This window comes from Balearica regulorum, chromosome 4 (assembly GCF_011004875.1).
Source record: "Balearica regulorum gibbericeps isolate bBalReg1 chromosome 4, bBalReg1.pri, whole genome shotgun sequence".
NCBI classification, from domain to species: Eukaryota; Metazoa; Chordata; class Aves; order Gruiformes; family Gruidae; genus Balearica; species Balearica regulorum.
In genome coordinates, this window is record NC_046187.1 from 54,858,662 (window position 1) to 54,879,341 (window position 20,680).

Here is a 20,680-nt window from a genome sequence, read left to right on the forward strand (position 1 = left end):
AGGAAGTAGCTTTATATTTTTGTGGCAATAGTTCAAACTTTTTTAAAACAAAACCAAAAAACCCCAACAGCATTGTTTGTCTATACAAACTTTTCAATTATTTTTATAAACTTTTTGTCACATTGTTCTTGTTTTCTCAGAGACAAAAATAAAACATAACCATGTTAAAATTTAAGTGTTGAAAGTATGATAATAATGAAATGCAATGAAAACCAATACAATGAAAACTTCTAGATTCATTTAAGTCAAATAACTTTAATTCCATAATCATCATCTACATGTATCTGTACATTTTAAGTACACAGTCCTTTCAATTTATGTTCCCACATATGTTTAATTTACACCATTTAAAGTCAAAAATGTTCCCTCTCAGTGATAAATTACACATTAGCTCATCATGCTACTGTCTACAAAAAGTTGAAAGAATAATCAGCTGCGTGTCACGGATCTCTATTTGTCAGTTTGTCTCTTTAAAACACGTATAAAGGCATCTCTTGGTACTTCCACGTTGCCTATTTTTCTCATCAACTTCTTCCCTTCTGCCTGCTTCTTCAAAAGCTTCATTCTTCTTGTAATGTCTCCACCATACTATGAAAAGGAAAAGAATTCTAGTAAGCTTAAATGCAACTACAGTACATGTCACCAACACTAAACTCAAGGGCTTAAAAATAGTCAGAAAGGCTACTTATATTATGACAGAAGATTATTTTATACTCCAAATAGTTATCCCAAAAGGCCACTAGTTAAAAGAACAAGGGACCAATTATGCATGTTCATTGAGGGTTGAATTCAGTTACCTAAATATATACATTCACATAAGCATGGCTCATGGTAGACACAACCTACGGGATATCCAAATCCCCTTGAAATAGCAGCAGGATGCCAGCTCAGATACTCTGGGGCATCCTGACTAGCACCAGGTGCTTACATCTAGGTAAGTTATATGATTTTGAGCAAACACCATCCCACGTATGTGCCTAGCAGAAGAATTCTATAATGGTTGTGAGAAAGGGGTACTTGTTTAATTTTTTTTTCCGAACACGTGCGCTTCAGAGAGCTAAAGACAAGTAAGAGACATCACATTTTTCCCGTAGCTTTGTCCAGGCTTGTTGATACTCAACTACTGCATATTTAAGGCCTTGTCATGATGTATTACTGAAAACCCAAGTGAAAGTCTAATCACAATCAGTCACTAAAGAAGCACTTTTATAGTTTCTTAAATCACCTGGAAAAAACAAATGTAGGAAATGTGAAGTTACACATACATGTGTGTACACATGCACACATGCAATTACTGTATGTCTACAACTATTAGAAAATGGTGAGGAGACAGGAGTGAACACAGACACACTCTGTTGAGTTCACTCCAAGTGTGTAATTTTGAAAAAGCCATTACTCTTTCTGATCCACTCTTACTGCAAGCTGCAACTAGAGGTTACATGAGTTGAACTTTAACATAAAAGTTTAAAAGCATCTGTTAATATTCCATTGATACTTAGGAAAACAAGCAGAACATATCTTTGCTGGGTTTCTAGGAAAAGATAGACCAATTGCATTAGCAAGACAGGTTACATGCATCAGAAACATCAAAAAATGAAAAAAAATACCTACACATTTAGCCACAACATTTTTTCTGTAAGCTTTCAGCCTGTAAAATAAAATAACATACACACTTTAGCACATTAGAATATCTCCTATGTGTGAAGCTAAACACTGAGTTGTCAAAATACTAAGCATTGTTTTTTCTAGTAGTTTTGAAAGCTGCACTGGAATCAGGATATTTTCATGTTCTGTATACAGAAGACAAAGTTCTACAGAGAACTTAATTCATGTTTCTCAATTCTAGAAATATCCCTCAGGGTGTATACTATGTACATAAAAATTACAATCTTGCCTTTTTATCTAGGATTTCTGCTATGATTCACAGTGTTACATATGTGTGTATACAGATACGTACACACAAATTCTTACAGCACCTCTGCTTGGATCCCTACCTTTAATTCTTTCACCACAATTTAAATCCTATTTAAATAGCAACAGCAAAAATGTGACAAAAAACACAACATCAAGGAAACAGTTTAAAAGTGAGTGCTGCTAAGAAATAGTTGTGTGTTCAGCTTGCAACACATTTCCTTTGGAATAGCAAGTTTGGGGGTTTTTTTTGCTGTTCCTCCCAGAGGTTAAACTATTCCACAACTAGCTAAATTTTTCAGTAGTAACAAAATTTTTCCACTGCCCAAGAGGAAGTGGACACATGGGTGTTGCAAGTTATACTCTACCCATTAAATGCATTGCTGACCACAAGCAATTTAAAATAAAAATACATTTTTTCAATTAAATTTTATAAAAAGTCCTTAGTCATAGTCACAGACCAAATGGGTGGGTTTTTTGTTCCCTGCCAAGCGGTCCAGTAGCATATACAAGAAAAATATGGCTTTACAGTAAAATCCAAGTACTGTAATGTGAAAAACTAGGTAAGACATTAAGAGTCTGTATTTTAAGTAGCTTAACATAAGGGGGGGGGGGGGGGCGGGAAGAAGGAAACAGAAGGGCTTCACTTACGTTTCTCTTGCAATGATTTTCTTGCCAATAGCAGCCTGGATGGCTATTTCAAACAACTGTCTAGGTATAGCATCTTTTAAACGTTCACACAGGAATTTACCAGTAGCATATGCCTTATCACTGAAAAATAAAGTCACCAGTGTTTTCAGAAAGAGCAGTACAACCCCTAAAAATATATCCATAGACCAAACTGTTAGATAAAAGGATTTTAGTAAAGGTTTTCCTCTTTTTAACTCAAAAGATAAACTGATCAGATCATAATTTTACATCTAATAAGTGATCTCTGTGTCACCTGTTTCATACAAACAGGTGATAAGATTGTATTAATGTAAAATTGTATTAATTAAGGTCTTAAAATAAATTTAAAATATTTATTATAAACACCTTGATTACGTATCACACTGAAGCCATTTTGAATACTGTCACAGCTTCAAATGCAATTTTAAACTAGAAGGTCAAGGAGGATTTTCATTGATGGTAGGCCCAAAACATCAAAAGGTCTACATATTAGAGAAATATTTTTAAAATATATGTTTCTACATAACAACAAAAAAACCCAAACCCACCCAAAACCATTTTAATGTACTCTTGTCATCTGCTAATAAAAATTATCCAACTATATTCAGCATCTGCATATGCTTCATATTTTGTAAAGAGAAAACAATAAAAGGTCTAAAGAAGCTCCTAAACAGATACTTTCAGAAGTCATTGAAGCTAAATGGGTCTCTTCTCCCTAAAATCATCTATATTTAGTAAATATTTTTTAGCAACATACAGCTGTAAATAGTTTTACATGTTTTCATGTAGCAACAATGTGACTCCTGGCTACCTGTATAAAGCAAACAGTTTAAACATAAAGTACTTAAGTAATGTTCATTAAGTGTTAACAGTTTTAGAAGATACAGATATTTATTTGTATAATTAGGACAAATAATATTGGCTAGATTAATACTGAGCTTACAGTAATCTCAGTAATTCTTTCTCTATAAATGTAATTCAGAATAATTCTTTTTATATATACAGGCTATTTACAGTTGAGAAGACTCTGAGAATAACTGAAGCAGGAGCAGAATGAATGCTGTCTACAACTTAAAAAAATATTTGTAAGCTAAAGCCAAAAAAAAGGCTGTCATTAGTTTTAGTGAGCAAAACAGTTCATGGGTGCAAACTAAACTGATCAAGAAACACATGTTAAAGCAATAACTAACTTTTGCAAGGTTGGCCACTCCATTTTGTATCTTTTCGAAGTAAAAGACATGCAAGTAGATTGCTAAATGCTGCTTATTTATGAAAAACAGGTTAAGTAGCAAATGAGAGAGTTATTCCACTTCAGCCCCAGGATCTTTCTGAACAAAGTAAGAGTTTCATTTTCCTACGCTGACCTTCTGATGTTAAGGAATTCCAATGATTTTAGGATTGCAGTTATGTAAAAAATATGAAAATATACATATTTTTTTAGCAACTACAAGTTAGTATTTTGAGAAGGAAAAAAACCCCCTCAAACCCAACAACAAAAAAAAACCCCAAAAAGTTGATCTCAGAATTACTGAGAGGCTAGAAACAGGAAGGCATTATTCTCACCAGCAAACCAGTAATTTCTGAGAAACTTACAGAAACTGAATCATTTTAGCAAAAAGTTTCTGAGGTAATTATATCTGGTAAATATTTACATTTTCCTGGTACTCTGGCTGGAAACAAGACAACAACAAACTTCTACAGAAAAGGAATTACTGGGAGCATAAAATAAATTTTATTTTTTTTTCCAGTAGTAAATCATAAGTGCCATGAACTATTCATCTGGCATCTCCTAGACCAGTCTGGTTTTAAATTTTTCCAGCCCCTTAAAAGACTGGCATTTTGCATTTCCTTCTCCCTGCCCTACATTACCACAAAATATTTTATCTAGCACTTAAATGCCTCTTTCTCAGTTCATCTCCAAAAGTGGTGATGTGGTGAAATCCTCAATGCTGTTTTCATACATGTGTATGTATTACTAATATATGACAAATATGTTTTCATTGTATATTAATAGGAAGTCTTATTTCTTTGGAAGAGAGAATCCAGTCAACCTACTTGTGTATGATTGTTGCCAGTTCTTCAACTGGATTTCCATTTAGAAGAATATCCATTTTGATAAGGTCTGCTGCCTGGTATCCTGCATCTTCATAATCAAAACTAAACGAAAGCAGTTTAAAAGTTAGTGATGATTTTCTAAAAATTATATTCTGCACTTTTTGTTCCATAAGTTTTAAGTTTTAGACATATTTCTTAATAAACACTCAAACTTTTTATTAGTAGGAGCACAGTTTTTAAGTCTCTCAGTACATCTCCCTTATGCAAGGCTGGACTAGAAATTTAATGCAGATAAATCTCATCTCCAAGGCAGCAGAAGACATCATCCCGTCTTCCAGCTACTGAGCAAGGTAAATCAATCAAAAATAGACATTCTTACTGCAATCTCTTAAAGAGTTTATTCAAACACTTCTTTTCTATCAGCTGGAAGTTCCTTCAAGTTCCAGGCAACAGAAGCCTTCAACACAGCTTCTGAACAGCAAACATCCCTGATGTCACACAAATCAAACACTAACACTGGATTGTTTTCTCTCATTTGACAGACTTTTTATATGACCCCTGTGACCCTTCTCTATGACAACAAATTTTTCCTCTTCATTTCCAAACCATGTTTCTCCTTTAGTAGGTATGGGCCTTGCTGTCTGTCTGTCAGTTTGCAAAAATTCTTAAAAAGTAGAAGATGCAGACGTATAGGTATGTAATACATATATATTATCTCGTATGTAAATAGAAATGTGGAGAATGCCAATACCACTAGTCTGGTCAGAGCTGAAATATCAGAACTGAAGGGAAAAAAATCTTGAGAGTATTTGAAAGTACTTCTGTCTTAATTGGCTGAGATAAACCACAGTTGTGTGAACAGATTCATATAACAGAAGTATGATTATTGAGAGCATTAAATACACAACATTAGGGAGTCAATTAGGAAATAAAAATTGAGAAATAAGACAATGCAACATTGTTTGCAATTACAGCTGAATCAACAGAAACCCAGCATAATACTGCTAATGAGATAGCTTCTTGATAAAGATTGGTTTTTATCTAGATCCTCAGAGAAAATTCAAAATCTCCATCCCCCCATTTCTTCTACCTGTCCTTCTTGCTTCCCTATTTTTTGCTTATGCCTCTACTTCAAATATACACAAACCCAGGCAAAACACATCTTACCTTAACTTTATAAGGCATATTTAAGAAAACAAAGACTCAAACCAAATTCAGTCCTCCAGTAAAATTCATTTTGATGCTTATAAAATTAATAGTATAATTAAGTATACTAGTTCCTGTCAAAATGTACTACATCTTACTAACTAACAACGTGTCTACATACCAGGTTTGTAAGAGCTATTGAGTTGCCTGTGGTATAAGCCCATGTGACATGCAACAGTTTCTCTTCCATTAAACTGAAAAAGGCTCTCACTAACAGCTGAGCTTTGTTCTAGCCTCTGAATTTATAGAACCCATCCACAGCAGAACATTTTGTCTCAAAATACAGATGATTTACTTTATTCCCATAATAAAGCATGTAAGTAAAGTAAGCATTGTTTGTTTCAATTATAGTTTGTTGATTGTTTTTACTAGCTTTAAAGAATCAGTATTTGGTTATTTTCCCTTTTCCACCAAGAGACAATACAGCAGGAAGTACATTTTCAGTGATTCCTTTGATAGAAAATGCCCATTGTCACTTCAGACAAGAAAGAACCATCTAGATCTTACTCATCTAGATGAGTGAGTGCTGCTCTATAGGTCACACCTGAAAAATACATGCATCAAAGAAAATGATTAGTAGGTAGTGATGCACTTTTAGTGTTTTTCAGATTTATTTCCATCCATTTTCACAGTGAATTTAATTCATTGAAGTAAGACTCAATTTGCAGCACCATCATAAAAGAATATTCTTCACTTGTGCCCTTCTGTGTCGTCTTCTCAGATCTTTTTTTGTTCACGCCTCAGGGTCAAGGCTGGGGGGAAGGGGAGGGGGAACAGAAGAGGTAGTTACCTTGCATAACCAGAAGACAGAGACTTAAGGGCATCATAAAAATCCACCACAATTTCATTCAGTGGAAAGAGGTATTTTAGCATAACCCTGTGTTCATCAATGTACAACATATCCTTTTGGACTGCCCTACGATCCTAGATAAATAAAAATTGTTTCAGTTCCCTTCAACAGAACTTCTCTACAAATAAATACAAAGCAAATTAAAATAAACAGCTATCCAGTCTCCCATACTTCAAGGCCCAAAGTAACTTTCTTATCGTTAATTTGCTGAAGTCCCAGAACAAATTGCAGCACCATAAAAAATGAAGTGGTTGTAACTTAACTGGACAAATGATTCAAGTTTATCTTCTCTAAAAGCTGAATTTCTGAAATCCTTAACAGCTTCTGCTTACTGCTGCCTTTTAAATGTAAAATTATTTGGCAACAAAATCTCACTGACATTAGATTTTCACATACATTGGAGTATTATACAACTCGCAGGCGCAGGCGCATCTTCTTTTCTGCCAGAAGGGTGTTCTCAAAGTTATTTCAGGAAGTCTTTTTAATAGATCTTATATTTTACTGTACTGACAAGCACTGTAGTCTTTTGTATTATGTATTTTGAAATGTTAAAAGCTAAGAAAAATATTGTGAAGAAATTATATAAAGACAATATGCACAGCAGTTAAAACTACACTTGATGAAATGTGTTTGGCCATCACTATCATAAATGTACTCTAGTGAAGTACTGAAAACATATGAAGCCTCATTACAGCTTAACAAAAGTCATGTTTCCGTGAATGTATGTCTAGAAACCAATCTTATTCCCCTGCTGCAGATTCCATTCTTTCAGGAAAATAGAAGTAGTTATGAATTTGTCTAGTATAGGATGCTTGACCAGGTACTTACTGTCACTAAGCTTCATCACTAATTTTCAGTATAAGGATTTTGTAGTTGAGAAGTAATTTTACATATAAAGAGTTTAAAATATTTTCTTTCAAAAATATTTAATAATTACCATCAAAGATCCTCTTCAACAGTATTAGTATCTTACTATCTAGTGTCTTCAAGTATGATACGAAGAGCTTAAATGACAAAACTAAAACTATATACCAACCTGACACAAAGTAATTATTTTCCCAATGTATTCATGAGGTGTTACAATAGTACCAAGTACGGTTGGCTCCAAATATTCAGATACTGAAAGTTTATCCGGAAACTGAGCAGGGTTGATAATAGTAATCTCTGCTTTACCACACTCCTGAAAACAAACAAACAAACAAAACAGATACTGTAATTTTAATTAAGTAGACTAAATAGCAAGTGAGACAAATATAGCATTGAAAAAAATGCTAAAAAATGTTTCAATTGCTTGGAAACACTTGTGAATTATGCAACCCAGATTCATACGAAGCACAATTTTGAAAGGGATTTCTACATCACATACGGAAGTCCCTGATCAGCATATCTCTGAGTATTATTATATAGAAAGATTGTAGGAATTACTTTTCACTAGAAAAACTTTTTTTTAAGAATTTTATCCAGTGAACTGTAAACAGAAGAAGTGCTTAGAACTAGGACTACAACCCAGGGTTATCCACAGAAATATAAAAGCCTTTCTGTCCATCTTTCCGTTTCTCTCTCTTGCATATAGAGCAAGGATCTTCCTTCTTACTCCATCCTGATCGTAGAAGGCATAAGGTACAGCTTCAACAAAAGACCTGCTCTAAGTATTCTGGTGTTTGGTGATGGGGACATTCTTCTCTAAGTAGAACTTGTTCAGGCTTCGTTACAAGCTGAAGTGGGTTTAGAAATTAAGTTTTTGATTCCTGTGAAAGTGCTTTCATGATCTATTTTCTTCTAGTCCAACATCCTGATAGGGGCTGGAGTTATCCTTCTGAACTAAGAATAGAAGAAGGTTGTGTTTCTTGTCATGTACATACAACTCTCCCCAAGCACCAAATCACGTGATTATATCACTTTCCACTGGCAAGGCAGCATTCTTGAACAATGACCCAGTTTCCAGCACTGTTTGAAAACAGCGTTCCACATCAGCAATCCAGAATCACTTATGCAGCAAAGGTGTCAACTACTTCACTCATAGCTGCTACCCTGCCTCAGGAAGAAAGCAAAATAACTGGAGAGAAAAAGGGTCTATGCCTTACACTTTGCAAGTACAGCAACGTTTCTTGTACAAGCTGTTCAGAATTTACAGATTTTCCGTTGTGTTTAGAGGTACATGGTGGACAATAAGAAGCCAATCTATTTGCAGCCTCCTCTGTCAGCAGGTGCTCATAACTCCAACTCTCTCTAAACTCACAGTAATTTTCTTTGCACCCAGTTCAATGACATTTGCACATGCCTGTTTCACTGTGATCAAAAACTCACTTGTCTTTACCAGCCCTTGACAGTCTACAGTAGAATTACAAGCTATTCCCAAAAATGTTCATTTTTCTGACTGATAAAAGTCTGGGATGTTATTTCACCTGCTTTAAACTCAGTCCAGTCAGTATACACTTAAAAGAATACAACAAGAAATGTGTCCTTTATTTCCATTTTCAAGGACAGGTGTAAGATAAAAAAGAGAGCACTTTAAGTGGAATGCGGCAGGAAAGCTAACATTCTTTAAAGAAATCCATTAAAAATAGTTTTAAGTTAAACGCTGGTGTTTCTAATGTTTGCTATAAAATGAAGTACTAGTCTACATTAAAAACCAAAAAGTGTAGATATTTACTATAGGAAGCTTTTTAGCTGCTATTTACATAAAGCTGTAATAAACTTAACATACCTTTATTAACTTTGCTGAGGAAAGAACAGCTTTATAAGGAACCGTAGGTGCAGTCAAAATAACAGACATGTTATACTCTTGCTCCAAACGTTGATTAAAAACTTCCATATGTAAAAGACCAAGGAAACCCAATCTGGAAAAAAAAAAAAAAACCAACAACAAAAACTGTCAATCACAATGAATTGCATACTCTGCGCAAATACAGAATGTAAGAGAATCAAATGCTTTTGATCTTTACCTACCATTAATTTGAATAAAAAGCTCCTAATCTTCGATTCATTTTAATTCAACCTTCAGTTGACTTAAACCTGCACTCTCAATTTATGAACAGTTCCAAAAACGAAAGCAGTATAAAAGCCTCACCTCCATCCAGCTCCTAAGGCAAGGCTACTGTCACGATGAACAGTTACACTGGAGTCATTCAACGTCAGCCTTTCCAAAGCACTTTTGAGATTATTATATTCTGTTTGATCTGCAGGATACATTCCTGTCAAAACATATTAGGTAGAAGTCATGTGATAGAGCTTTATCTAGTCTATACTGAGCTTTCAAATATGCCTTTTACAGTGAACACAGTAATAAAATCAGAAATAGCTTACTTTCTGTTCCAACTTTTTTAAAATGTGACAAACAATACAAGGACTTTTTTCCCAAAAAAAATTAGATAAAATGTAACAAAATATTAGATTACATAAAAAAAAAAAGGAATTAACATTCAAACAATAATGGTAGGGATACTGTACTCATCTAAGCCTTCACAACTGTGGAATATGGACAATTGAGTATAAGCATTGTTTTGCTGGGCTGCAGTGTAAACGTACAGCTTAAGCATAAATGAATAAGCAGACAGACTTCACTGAGATGTTCTTTCAAAGGTAAGGCTGAACAGCAAAAAAAAAAAATTGCTGTATCAAAGTTGTGAATGTTTCTGTATTTTTTTTAAATTAATAAAAAGCAGCTCTCTGTATAATTACTGCCTGAAATAGATTCTATTGTACCACTTTTCACATCACTATGTTCAGAAAATATAGATTGCTCTATACCAAGAAGCAACACACATGCACACACAAAAAATTTACAGGATTACACTTTTCTACATTCCCTGACAGACAGCATAATCTCCATGACACAGTTCAAGTGAGTTTTACACTTTCCATCGCAACAAGTGTAGAAAGCGATTTACAGAATTTATTTCGCTCTAAAGCCATCTTCCATAGCATTTGTAGTAGTAACAGAAGCTGGTGGCAACAGCTGAACAGAACTATTCAAGTTTAAAAAGTCAAATATTTTACAGAATCATTCTGAATATTAGCTTTGGTAGTTTACCATATTTAACAAAAATTAAACAGTTGCTAATTTTTAAAAGAACAAAGATTTCGCAATAGTTATGGTTATCAAGATGAAGAATTCCAATAAATGGACTTCATTTTTTAAAGTCTCAACCCTTCTTTTCCAGCTATCACGAATTTACTGGCATTAGAAGCAATAATTGTGGCTAAAAAATACATGTTAGTTTTGTATTCATCTAAAACCAGTCTACAACTATTATGAATCTTGTCTGTTGAGTCACAGGGAAAATTACACAAAGCTATATAAATGATGTGCCTCTGTAGCTTAACTTTGCTAAAATTCCAATCCTCACAACTCTTAATATACACATATATTACTTTAGAAGCTCTAACAGCTCTCTTACTCTTGTTATTGGAAAAAAGTAATTCCACCTTATATCGGTTTACTCCTCACCTGCAAAAACCATTGGCTTCGCTGACTTAAAGCCAGGCAAAGGCTCCACTGGCTGTTTATACAAAAACAGCGTGTCTCCTATTTGGGCTTCTGTTACTTCTTTCATTCCAGCAATCAGGTAGCCCACCTGTCCAGCATATCTAAATAAAATTGGCATTACATGGACATGCTTCTTGGCATTATCAGTATTTCTGCTATTTTTCCCACTTCACTTAGCCCAGTCAGAAATTCAAATAAATCACACCCCTAAAAGCCCCATATGCAGTCCAAAAGCCAGATTTAAGTCATTTCTCCTCTGAGCTGGGAACTTCATTTCAAGGGACAAACTACCTGTTCACTAAAGCAGCTTTATTTCTCTTACAGTTAAATGAACATTTATAGTTCTGGATTTTGAATTCAGTGCTACTCCCAGTTTGAAAGCTAGAGCTACCAGGAACTTCTCAAGGATCTAAGAAACAGAACCAGAAGAGTTCCCAGCTGCCACCACAGCAAGTTTCATATACTAAGTGGCAGAAACAATAAAGACAAATGCCTTCCATCAGCACGTAATGATGTTTATGAGAGGAACCCATGGTTAGATAAAGAGTAAAATACAGTGTACTGGTTTTGGCTGGGATGGAATTAACTTTCTTCATAGCAGCCCCATGCAGTGCTGTGCTTTGGATTTGTGAATAAAATGGCGTTGATAACACACCAGTGTTTTAGCTATTGCTGAACAGCACTTGCACAGCATAAAGGCTTTCTCTGTTTCTCACTTTGTCCCCCTGCAGCAAATAGGCTAGGTAGGGCAAGAGGTTGGGAGCTGACACAGCCAGGACAGCAGACCTGAACTGACCAAACAGATATTCCATGCCATAGAACATCATACTCGGCAATAAAAACCAAGGAGCGGTCTTTCCGAGGTGGCTGTTGCTTGTACACTAGCTTGTCTGCTAGTGGTCGGTCTGCTTGTGGAAGGTGGTAACTGATTGGCTTCACATCACTCCCCTCCTTTTCTTTTTTCTTCACTTAGTTAACTGTCTTTATCTTGACCCGTGAGTCTTTCCTCACTTTTGCACTTCCAATTCTCTTCCCCATCCCACTGAGGTTGGGGTAGTGAGCAAGTGGCTGTTGGGTGCTTAGTTGCTGGCTGGGTTCTACCCACCACACACAGTATCGCAGTCTCACTGAGAATCTTCCAAGAAAGTCATTAATGCATACTTGGATGCAAATTGATAAAGCTTCTCCACTAATTCTAAGTACCTGATTTTCTTCCCACTGCTGCCATGAGGAGCCAGTTTCTGGAAGCTGTTGCATTCATGGATTTTAAGTTTTCCACCCTCAAAATATGCTGCAGCAATAACTAAGATGAAGCCCCATTCCCTTCCACTCTCAAACAAGGTAGTTCCTAGAAACAAATTGGACAGCTGAATAAGAATATCAAATGCTCGTCTTAAAAAAACCTAGCTGTCCAGATGTTCCATGTACTATAGATGATAGAATGGCTTCCTCCCTCTAGCAGTGCCCAAAAAGCAACCCCCAAAAGTTTCTGCCTCAGCATGCCCAAAATGAAAAAACACTGACATTGAGCATTAAATTACAGATAATAATCATTTAAAAACCCACCACCAAAGAACAAGAACAAAAACCCCAGGCATCTCCCAGTCTTTACCACTCAAAGCAAAAATTGAACAGAAATGCAGGACTTTGTATCTTACATCTATTCATGATTTGTTCCATTGAAAGAAATTTTTACTTACAGTTTATGCGTTGGCTGCTCATTTGGAGACAAAATTCCAACTTCATTAACTTCATATCTTTTCTTTGTGTGTGCAGACACAATTTTATGCCCTTTCTGAATCTCCCCACCAAAGAGTGCAATGTTAGCTATGACGCCTCGGTAGTGGTCAAACGTGGAGTCAAATACTAAGGCTTTCAATGGATCAGCAGTATTACAGTGGGGTCTAACACAAAAAAATGTAAAACAATGTATTAAGCAGTGTGTTTTTCAGTCAATATCAAGTGAGCAAGCACCACCACCTCAAAAACTTCTGTATTAAAATAGATAAAACTACCAAGTAACTTTCAATAAACAAACACATACCAGACTTCATTTGAATGTTTCACTATTACACTGCAAATCTTTACATTTTTTTTCTCTGATGTGCAACAGCAGTACAAACAGAACAAAAGCAAGTGCATATTCATCATATTTATTTCACAACAGGTGAGACTGATGCTTAAAATATCGTATTACAGGGGAAACAAAAATTCAACAGTTACATTCAAACAACTGAGGGTTTTAGAAAAAAAAAAAGTCCACTGATATTTTGATTTTGCCATATTTCATGGAAACCTAATCTCAGATTTTCATTGTGGTTTCTTTTAACTATAATTATTAACTAATATGAGGATTACAATTATTAGCTAACAGTAGGAAAAAAGATTGAAAAGCAATATGCTGACTGTAACTGAACTGTAATTCAGCAGCTTTGTCATAAGTTCCTAGATAAAAGTCTATTTAAAGGTTGGGTTCAGGATATGAAACTCTAAACACAGCAGATTTCAATTACCTTTATCATTTTAACAATGCAATGTTCAAAAGGAGTAATAGCACACACAGATGCTCAAACACTAAGTTTCATGGAAGCTATATAAACATTCATAAAAGTATCACCTTTGGTGGCTCACCTCTCATCTTTCACTGCATATTGAATTCTTTTCCTCTCCCTCTTCTTAAGAACAAAAAGTCTTCTCTGCTGACATTCATACATGCATTTTTTAAAAGGCATCTCAAATCTGAAGTGTCATTTTTCTGATTTGCAATTTGAAACTGACTTAACCAGCTCAGACATTAGATTTCTCCCACATCTCTTAATATTTATCTGATTAAAAGTCAATACTCTATAAAGTGCAAAACTAGTGTCATTATACTGTATAAATGCAACTCATGGTTTCCTAATTAACCTTGCAAGGTTTCAAAACTAAATACAGAACTTACGGTGGAATCTTCTCAATGACTTTTTGAAGAACTTTTTCAACATTTGTTCCTTGTTTAGCAGAAATCTAAAACAAGTCCAACAACAATTTTATAAGACGTGTCTTACATTCATTCAGTATCTCTATTCAACAGTGTTACATTTGGCCACAGATAATACTACCCATAAAAGCACTCTGAAGCACACTTTCAAATGCTATTATTATGAAATGCTTATTTGATTATAAATCATAGAATCATAGAATGGTTTGGGTTGGAAGGGACCTTAAAGATCATCTAGTTCCAACCCCCCTGCTGCGGGCAGGGACACCCTCAACTAGACCACGCTGCCCAAAGCCTCATCCAACCTGGTCTTAAACACTTCCAAATCATTCTGTAACAGGTTTTTTTCCCTCTACTGAATGGCAACTGTTGTTACAGTAAAAGTGCAAACAATTTGCAGACCCACAATGAAAAATAATTTAAAATCTACTTGACGCCATTCATCAAGACACACTAAAATTTTTAATTGAGATGTTCTCCATTCTTGTTTTCCAGGAGACAATCTTTAAAGAAATTCATGCGTATCAGACAAAGACAGGCAGACAGATTACACCCTGTTGATTTACTATGTGTGCATGTCTTTCATTAGCTACAAAGTAGATACAGATATACAATAAGCATGTTATAAAACTTGCAGAGATCTTACCCTTATGCATTCATCTACAGGAATATCAAACAGCTTCTCAATTTGTTTTTCGACTCTTTCAGGGTCTGCATTCTTCAAGTCAATCTGAAAAATAACAAACTGCTAAATATACAGGTAATCACCTCTTCTGTACAATCCAGCACTGTAGTTTCCAAATATACAAGTCAAGGAACCTTTCTGTATTTATGAGTAAAACACAAAGTTCTTACCGTATTCTAGCTATTTTGACGATACATTTCTTATAAATCTCCTATACCTTTAAACAACGCAGCTATTTAATATGAAACTCTAAAACCTTTATTACCTTATTTATGACAGGAATTATTGCAAGCTGTGCTTCAAAAGCAAGATAGAAGTTTGCCACTGTCTGAGCCTGAATACCCTAGAAAATAAGCATTAAAAAAGTTTAACACGGAATCTTTTTTTTTTTCATAATCATTGAAAGGAAGTTACTTTTTTTCATATAACAAGGAAAAAGGTAGTATTCATTTCATCCTTGTACAATCCAATCATAAATATGCCACAGACAAAATTATCAAAACACTTTGTGAGAATACGTCCACATTTAAAATCATGTTCCCATACTCCTCATACTCTAGTTAACTGATTCTTCAAAACGTTCCTAGCTCTGTACAAATAAAAGTACAACTAAGATCTCTAATTTCACTTCCCTCCTAGTATAGACTTTGTAAATTTATGAGAGTGTCACCTTACAAACATTTTACTCCCTCACTCTCCTGCTTCTCCTGAAAGATCAGTCAAGAACACGTTAATCTAGCAGATAGAAAACTTCTCAAGTTTCAAGAATATGTCTGTTCACATTCAGCTTATAGTGTCCTTTAGCTTTAACGTTGCCAGTATTAGTTTGTATTACTGACAATCAAAAACACAACAGCAATTACTTATAACTAACTGTGGTTGGTTGAACAAATCATCAAGCTTTCCAACGAGAAACTGAGGGTATTCAAATCAGTATTAGCACCAACAGCTAAAAGTTCTCCACACTGCCATTTGCAAAGTTCATACGCTGTACAAAGGACCTGATTCTTCACTAATCCTGTGCTTTTATTTCTGCGTCTTGGAACTGCAGTAGCTATCAACACATAAGTATTTGTGTCCAGATTTTTTTTAAAACTCCCATTATTATTCTTCTGCAACGTAATACTTTCATGGAGACAGACCAGGGGCAAAAACACTGATGGAAAAATTAAAAAAAAAAAAACCCTAATCTTCTCCCTCGCTTACTTAATGAAATTGCTGAAATTCTAAACAGAAAACGGGAATTAAGAACTCCACCTCATTTGCATCCACTACAAGTATGACACCTTGACAGGCAGACAGTGACCGTGACACTTCATAGCTGAAATCCACGTGGCCCTGTGGAAAAAATAAATGTTTACAATTTCAAGTACTGCTAGAGTCCTTTGCAAAGATTTCTATATTATGATGTTTTCATTTGTATGTATGTTCATCCAAAACACAATTCTTACAAAAAAAAAAAAAAAAAGAAAAAAAGAAATTGAATAAACACAAGAAGCCAGACATCTCCTACTTTTAAATATAAAGGCATTTAGCTTTGTGTGATTTAAAAACTGTTTATACTTAACTTACTGGCGTGTCAATAAGATTTAAGAGGTAGTTTACTCCTTCGTGACTGTAAAAGAGAGATGCAGATTGTGCTTTAACTGTAATTCCTCTTTCGCGTTCCACTTGGAGTTTATCCAGCACTTGTTTATTACGGTCAGTTTTAGCAATTGTTCCTAAGATAAAAAACCAACCAGTTTTATTATCTCATTTAGTACATTAGCTTTCAAAATAAATAATTCTTGAAAATGCCATTAACCAGAACATAGGACTTGCAGCTGCAAAGAAACTTTTCCATCTGATTAATCTAAACTTAGATTTTCATTTAGAAATAAAATTATGCTTCAACTCTTAACATTTATTAAATAAATTTTTTACATATGAACTTATATAAAATACTTTCCTCAGTAAGCAGTATACAAAACATCATGTAGGTCTAAATTAGAGATTAAGAAGTACCAAAAATTCCATTCAGTGCTAAATAATTTTGATGTTTGAAGAAACTTCACCTCCATGGCCCACAGTTCCGACCAGTGCCAATCTCAATTGCGAGAAGAGTATTATCACAGAGCTGGACAGACCTGAATTCAAAGCTCCATTCTATCACAGGCATCAGATAAAATTGTCATAGTCACACATAAGAGGTAATTATAAAGAATAGCTCTGATTGATAGAAACCTTCTCTCCCAGGTTTTGTTTCGCTCACCACTTAAATGAGAAATACAAGACTCCTCCAAAGGGTATCTCTGAGTAGCTAATTTAAACTCTGCTCTGAAATCAGTCTCCTCTTGGGAGATACAGCAATTGCTTTACAACTTATCTTAGAGAACCTTCTAAGGCAACTTCTGTCTCTCTCTCCCCCAAGGAAATCCTAGTTTCAGAGTCACTTAGCAATTGTTTCTCACTTTCGCTTTAAAGGGGGGTAGTTTCCCTTATCCTCAACAACAACGCAGAAATAAAAATACTGAAGTCCAAGCAGCACTCCGATGAGGACAAAATAAAAACCTCTGAAGATGAAAGTAACACAACCTCAGCAATACTTATGGTGAAGCAAAAAACAAGTCTATAGCAGCTGAGAATCTATGGAATTTACACTTAATTACTAGCAGTTATTCTACACACTAAATCTAAATCAACATAGGGCTGTACATTTCTAAAACTTACTATGCAGCATCGTATCACCTTCAGTACCAGTGAGCTCCACCACCATGAAAGGCAGCTGTTTACGGTTTGCTCACAGGAGGACATATAATTTCTTTCATCCAAGTACAAGCAGCTGAAGTTCCTCTCTGTTTCAATAACACTTTTGAAAACTACTGTGTCCAGAATTCCTAAGTCATGACAGTCCACCCCAAACACTGGCAGTATACACCACAAACTCGCTGCTTACTGGTCTAATGGACAAATGGTCAGGAATGACAGAAGTAGCATTGTGAACAAGGAAGTACACTCCTTTTCAGTCTCTAAAATACGTACTTCCTTCAGTGAGTTACACACTTTCTTACCCCTAGCTGTAGGCACATCTCAACCAGAAAAAAAGTCCATCATATTCACACGTGTAACACTACACAACTGGAAACCTAAAAGCATAAGCAATCTGGCACTAAAAGAGCAAAGACATTAGAAATTTTAGTAATAATCAAAGCTACAGAAACTGACACATCATCTTACATGTCAGAAAAGGTAGTATGAAATGAGAACACTTACCTGTGATTTCCAACAATCTGTCTGCTAGTGTACTTTTGCCATGATCTACGTGAGCTATAATACTGAAGTTTCTAATGCTTTCAACAGGATACATTGACATATCTAATTTTTCCTAAAAAAAAAAACTACAGAAATTTATTTTCATAAACCATGGTTACAGTCTCTACATACAATAGGATCTTGCCTTTAAAAAAATAATGAACTCTTTTTCTCTAGAAGACACATAGGCTGCATAGATACAAAACCTTAAATTGTCATCAGTGATTAAAATGCTAGCATTTTTTTTTAGTCATACATACATACATACATATATATTTATTAATCTGAATAATCAGTAAGTATGCTGGAAAGTTGTGAAAGGTACTATGTTCTTATGAATGTAGGGAGTTGGAATACTTAAAACAGTTTCAAGTCTGCTAACTACTAAATTTAAGGATTAAGAAAACTGGATTCAGGGAGCCATTAAGGACATAATTCTTCACAAGTATGATACAAATACAGCGTCATTACCTAGCATTTCAGGTAGCAGTGACCTTATCATAAGGAGCAAGCAGACTTTGTGGAAAAGGAAGCTACAGGTAGCACTTATCTTGGCTAAATTTAAAAAAAACAAAAATGCAGAAAACCAGCTGACTTCTTGGTTCACATACAGAAAGGTCCAGCACTAAAAAACTTTTCTTTGTGTTATTCCTGCTCATCTCAAGTAATACAACATTTTGAAGAAAGGTGGCTTCTTCGCTTTTTAAAGCTTTCAGCACCAGCAACCAGGAGACCCCTAACAGCAATCAGTAAAACTTTACTGAAAAACTCTGGTCGCCAATTTTAGAGGTACACGAGCTCATCTCTCTCACACAGGCTAGGCATGCAGCTCCGGGCCAGGCAGAGAAGACAGCAAGCCCGGAGTTCTTTGCTACTATCAATACACAGCATTACCCACCATTACCTGCCGCGTCCCTTGCGGGATGCCTCCGCTTGGAACGGCAAGTTCTCCTATTATTGCCAAGGGGACGCAAACGCCCCTGCAGCGGGAAACGGCTACTCCAGGATGGCACCGCCTGTCTGGAAAGGCCATCTTCTACACGCAAGACCGCCGCCTTCGGGGACTCGCCACAGAACAACCCCGGGCAGGCGAAACGCTTCCCCGCACCTCACCCCTCCCGGGCAGCCCTGCGGACTCACCTTGCCGTGGGAGCTGTACGGCCGCTCGCACGCCACGGGCCCGGCGGGCAGCCAGGGAGGAAGGCAGAGCGGGGCGGCAGCGGGGCAGGGGCACCGCAACCAGGCCCACCGCATCGCCGTCCTGCCGGCGAGAGCCATCGCGCTCGGGGCTGGGCTCACACCCTCACAGCGCGGACGGGTGAGGGCCCCATCGCAGACCGCCTCTGCTCCGCCGGCCCGGCCCTAACGGCTCCCTAACGGCTCCCTAACGGCTCCCCAGCCGCCCCTATCTCCCTCTCCCTTTCCCTTCCGCGCTCCCCCGCGCGGGCTCGCTCCGGCGTCGCCTAGCGACCCGCCCCGCGCGCGGGAAGAGGGTGATTCCCACGGCACGAGCCGAACACGAGCGGTCAGCCCGCCGGACGCAGCACCTCGCGCCCCGGAAGCGCTTCCCGGCGGCGGCAGCGGAAGTGGTCAGAGCTCCCCCTAGTTCCTCCTCTCCCGCCGTGCTGTGCCCAGCCCTGCCCCGCTCCGCCTGTGGCCGGCGGCCTGGGCCTGCTGCTGTCGGGGTGCCCGGGCAGCTCACTCCAGCCTCACCTCAATAGGCTCCGGCCGCCTGCGCCGCCCGCTGTGGCTGTTCGGGACCTGCGGCCTGCCGGGCCGCGCCTTCGCCTGTAGGTGTGTGGCTGCTGTCCGCCCCTTCGGTGTGGGCTCCCCGGCGGGGCCGGCCTGGCTGAGCACCCAGCCGGGCGGCGGTCTTGTCTGGGTCCGGGCTGTGCCTGCCCAGTCTCCTCCATCGGCCTCCTAGTGCAGCTTCCGAAGCGCAGAAACCTCAGAGGAGAGCCCCCACAGGGCTTTCCCCTTGGGTCTTTATTTAAACAAAACAACCCACCAAAAAAACCCCAAAACAAACAAAAACCGAAACAAAAGCAACACAGCAGTTTGGCCCAGTTGCTGCTACCTGATGTCCTAGCAGCAACAGTCTCTGGGACATCTTCTCTAATTTTTTTTTAGGTGCCTTTAATTATTTACATAGAGCACAAATGGTATTTTTACAAGTTTTTGGAACTTTGTTTTCCTTTTTAAAGCTGGGTTTTGTATGAAATTGCACACAAGAACAGCTTGGTTTGTGATTGCAAAATCTCAGTGCTGCTGCAGGGCATAGAATACTGTTGCCTTGAAATACTTACTTACGGGCATTACAGAGGGTTCTGTTGCCTTGTATGTCTGCGGCTGTGCCAGCATATGGCCGTTCTGGCCTTCACAGTTGTGCTTTGTAAAATTCTAGGAGCAGAATAATGTCATCATATTCTCAGATATGTTTTCCTTGTGTTACTCTTTATCAAAGTCTCTGTGGGTTGACATTGTCTTTTCCAGGTATTTTTTTAGCTTTTTCCTAGTTTAGCTTTTATTACTGCCTGCACGTTC

General features: G+C 37.1%; 1 protein-coding gene across 3 annotated transcripts; it reads right to left on the reverse strand.

Moving 5' to 3' along the window:
• Positions 1 to 235: 235 nt before the first annotated feature.
• GUF1 (GTP binding elongation factor GUF1) lies at positions 236 to 19,701 on the reverse strand. Of its 3 annotated transcripts, XM_075752228.1 has the most exons (18): positions 19,277 to 19,701; positions 18,098 to 18,209; positions 16,418 to 16,566; positions 16,103 to 16,183; positions 15,111 to 15,188; positions 14,807 to 14,890; positions 14,122 to 14,186; positions 12,881 to 13,084; positions 12,384 to 12,428; positions 11,142 to 11,281; positions 9,762 to 9,885; positions 9,399 to 9,531; positions 7,728 to 7,871; positions 6,632 to 6,765; positions 4,636 to 4,737; positions 2,563 to 2,682; positions 1,612 to 1,648; positions 236 to 588 (listed from the first exon to the last, which is right to left on the reverse strand). In XM_075752228.1, exons 1-18 carry the CDS (start codon positions 19,412 to 19,414, stop codon positions 451 to 453), a joined length of 2,028 nt encoding a protein of 675 aa, XP_075608343.1. In that variant the 5' UTR covers positions 19,415 to 19,701; the 3' UTR covers positions 236 to 450. The 3 variants fall into 3 exon arrangements, with proteins under 3 accessions (XP_075608343.1, XP_075608341.1, XP_075608342.1); XM_075752226.1 differs by lacking the exon at positions 12,384 to 12,428; XM_075752227.1 differs by lacking the exons at positions 236 to 588; positions 1,612 to 1,648; positions 12,384 to 12,428 and adding an exon at positions 2,956 to 3,062 and having other exon boundaries at positions 2,565 to 2,682.
• Between the last annotated feature and the right edge of the window lie 979 nt (positions 19,702 to 20,680).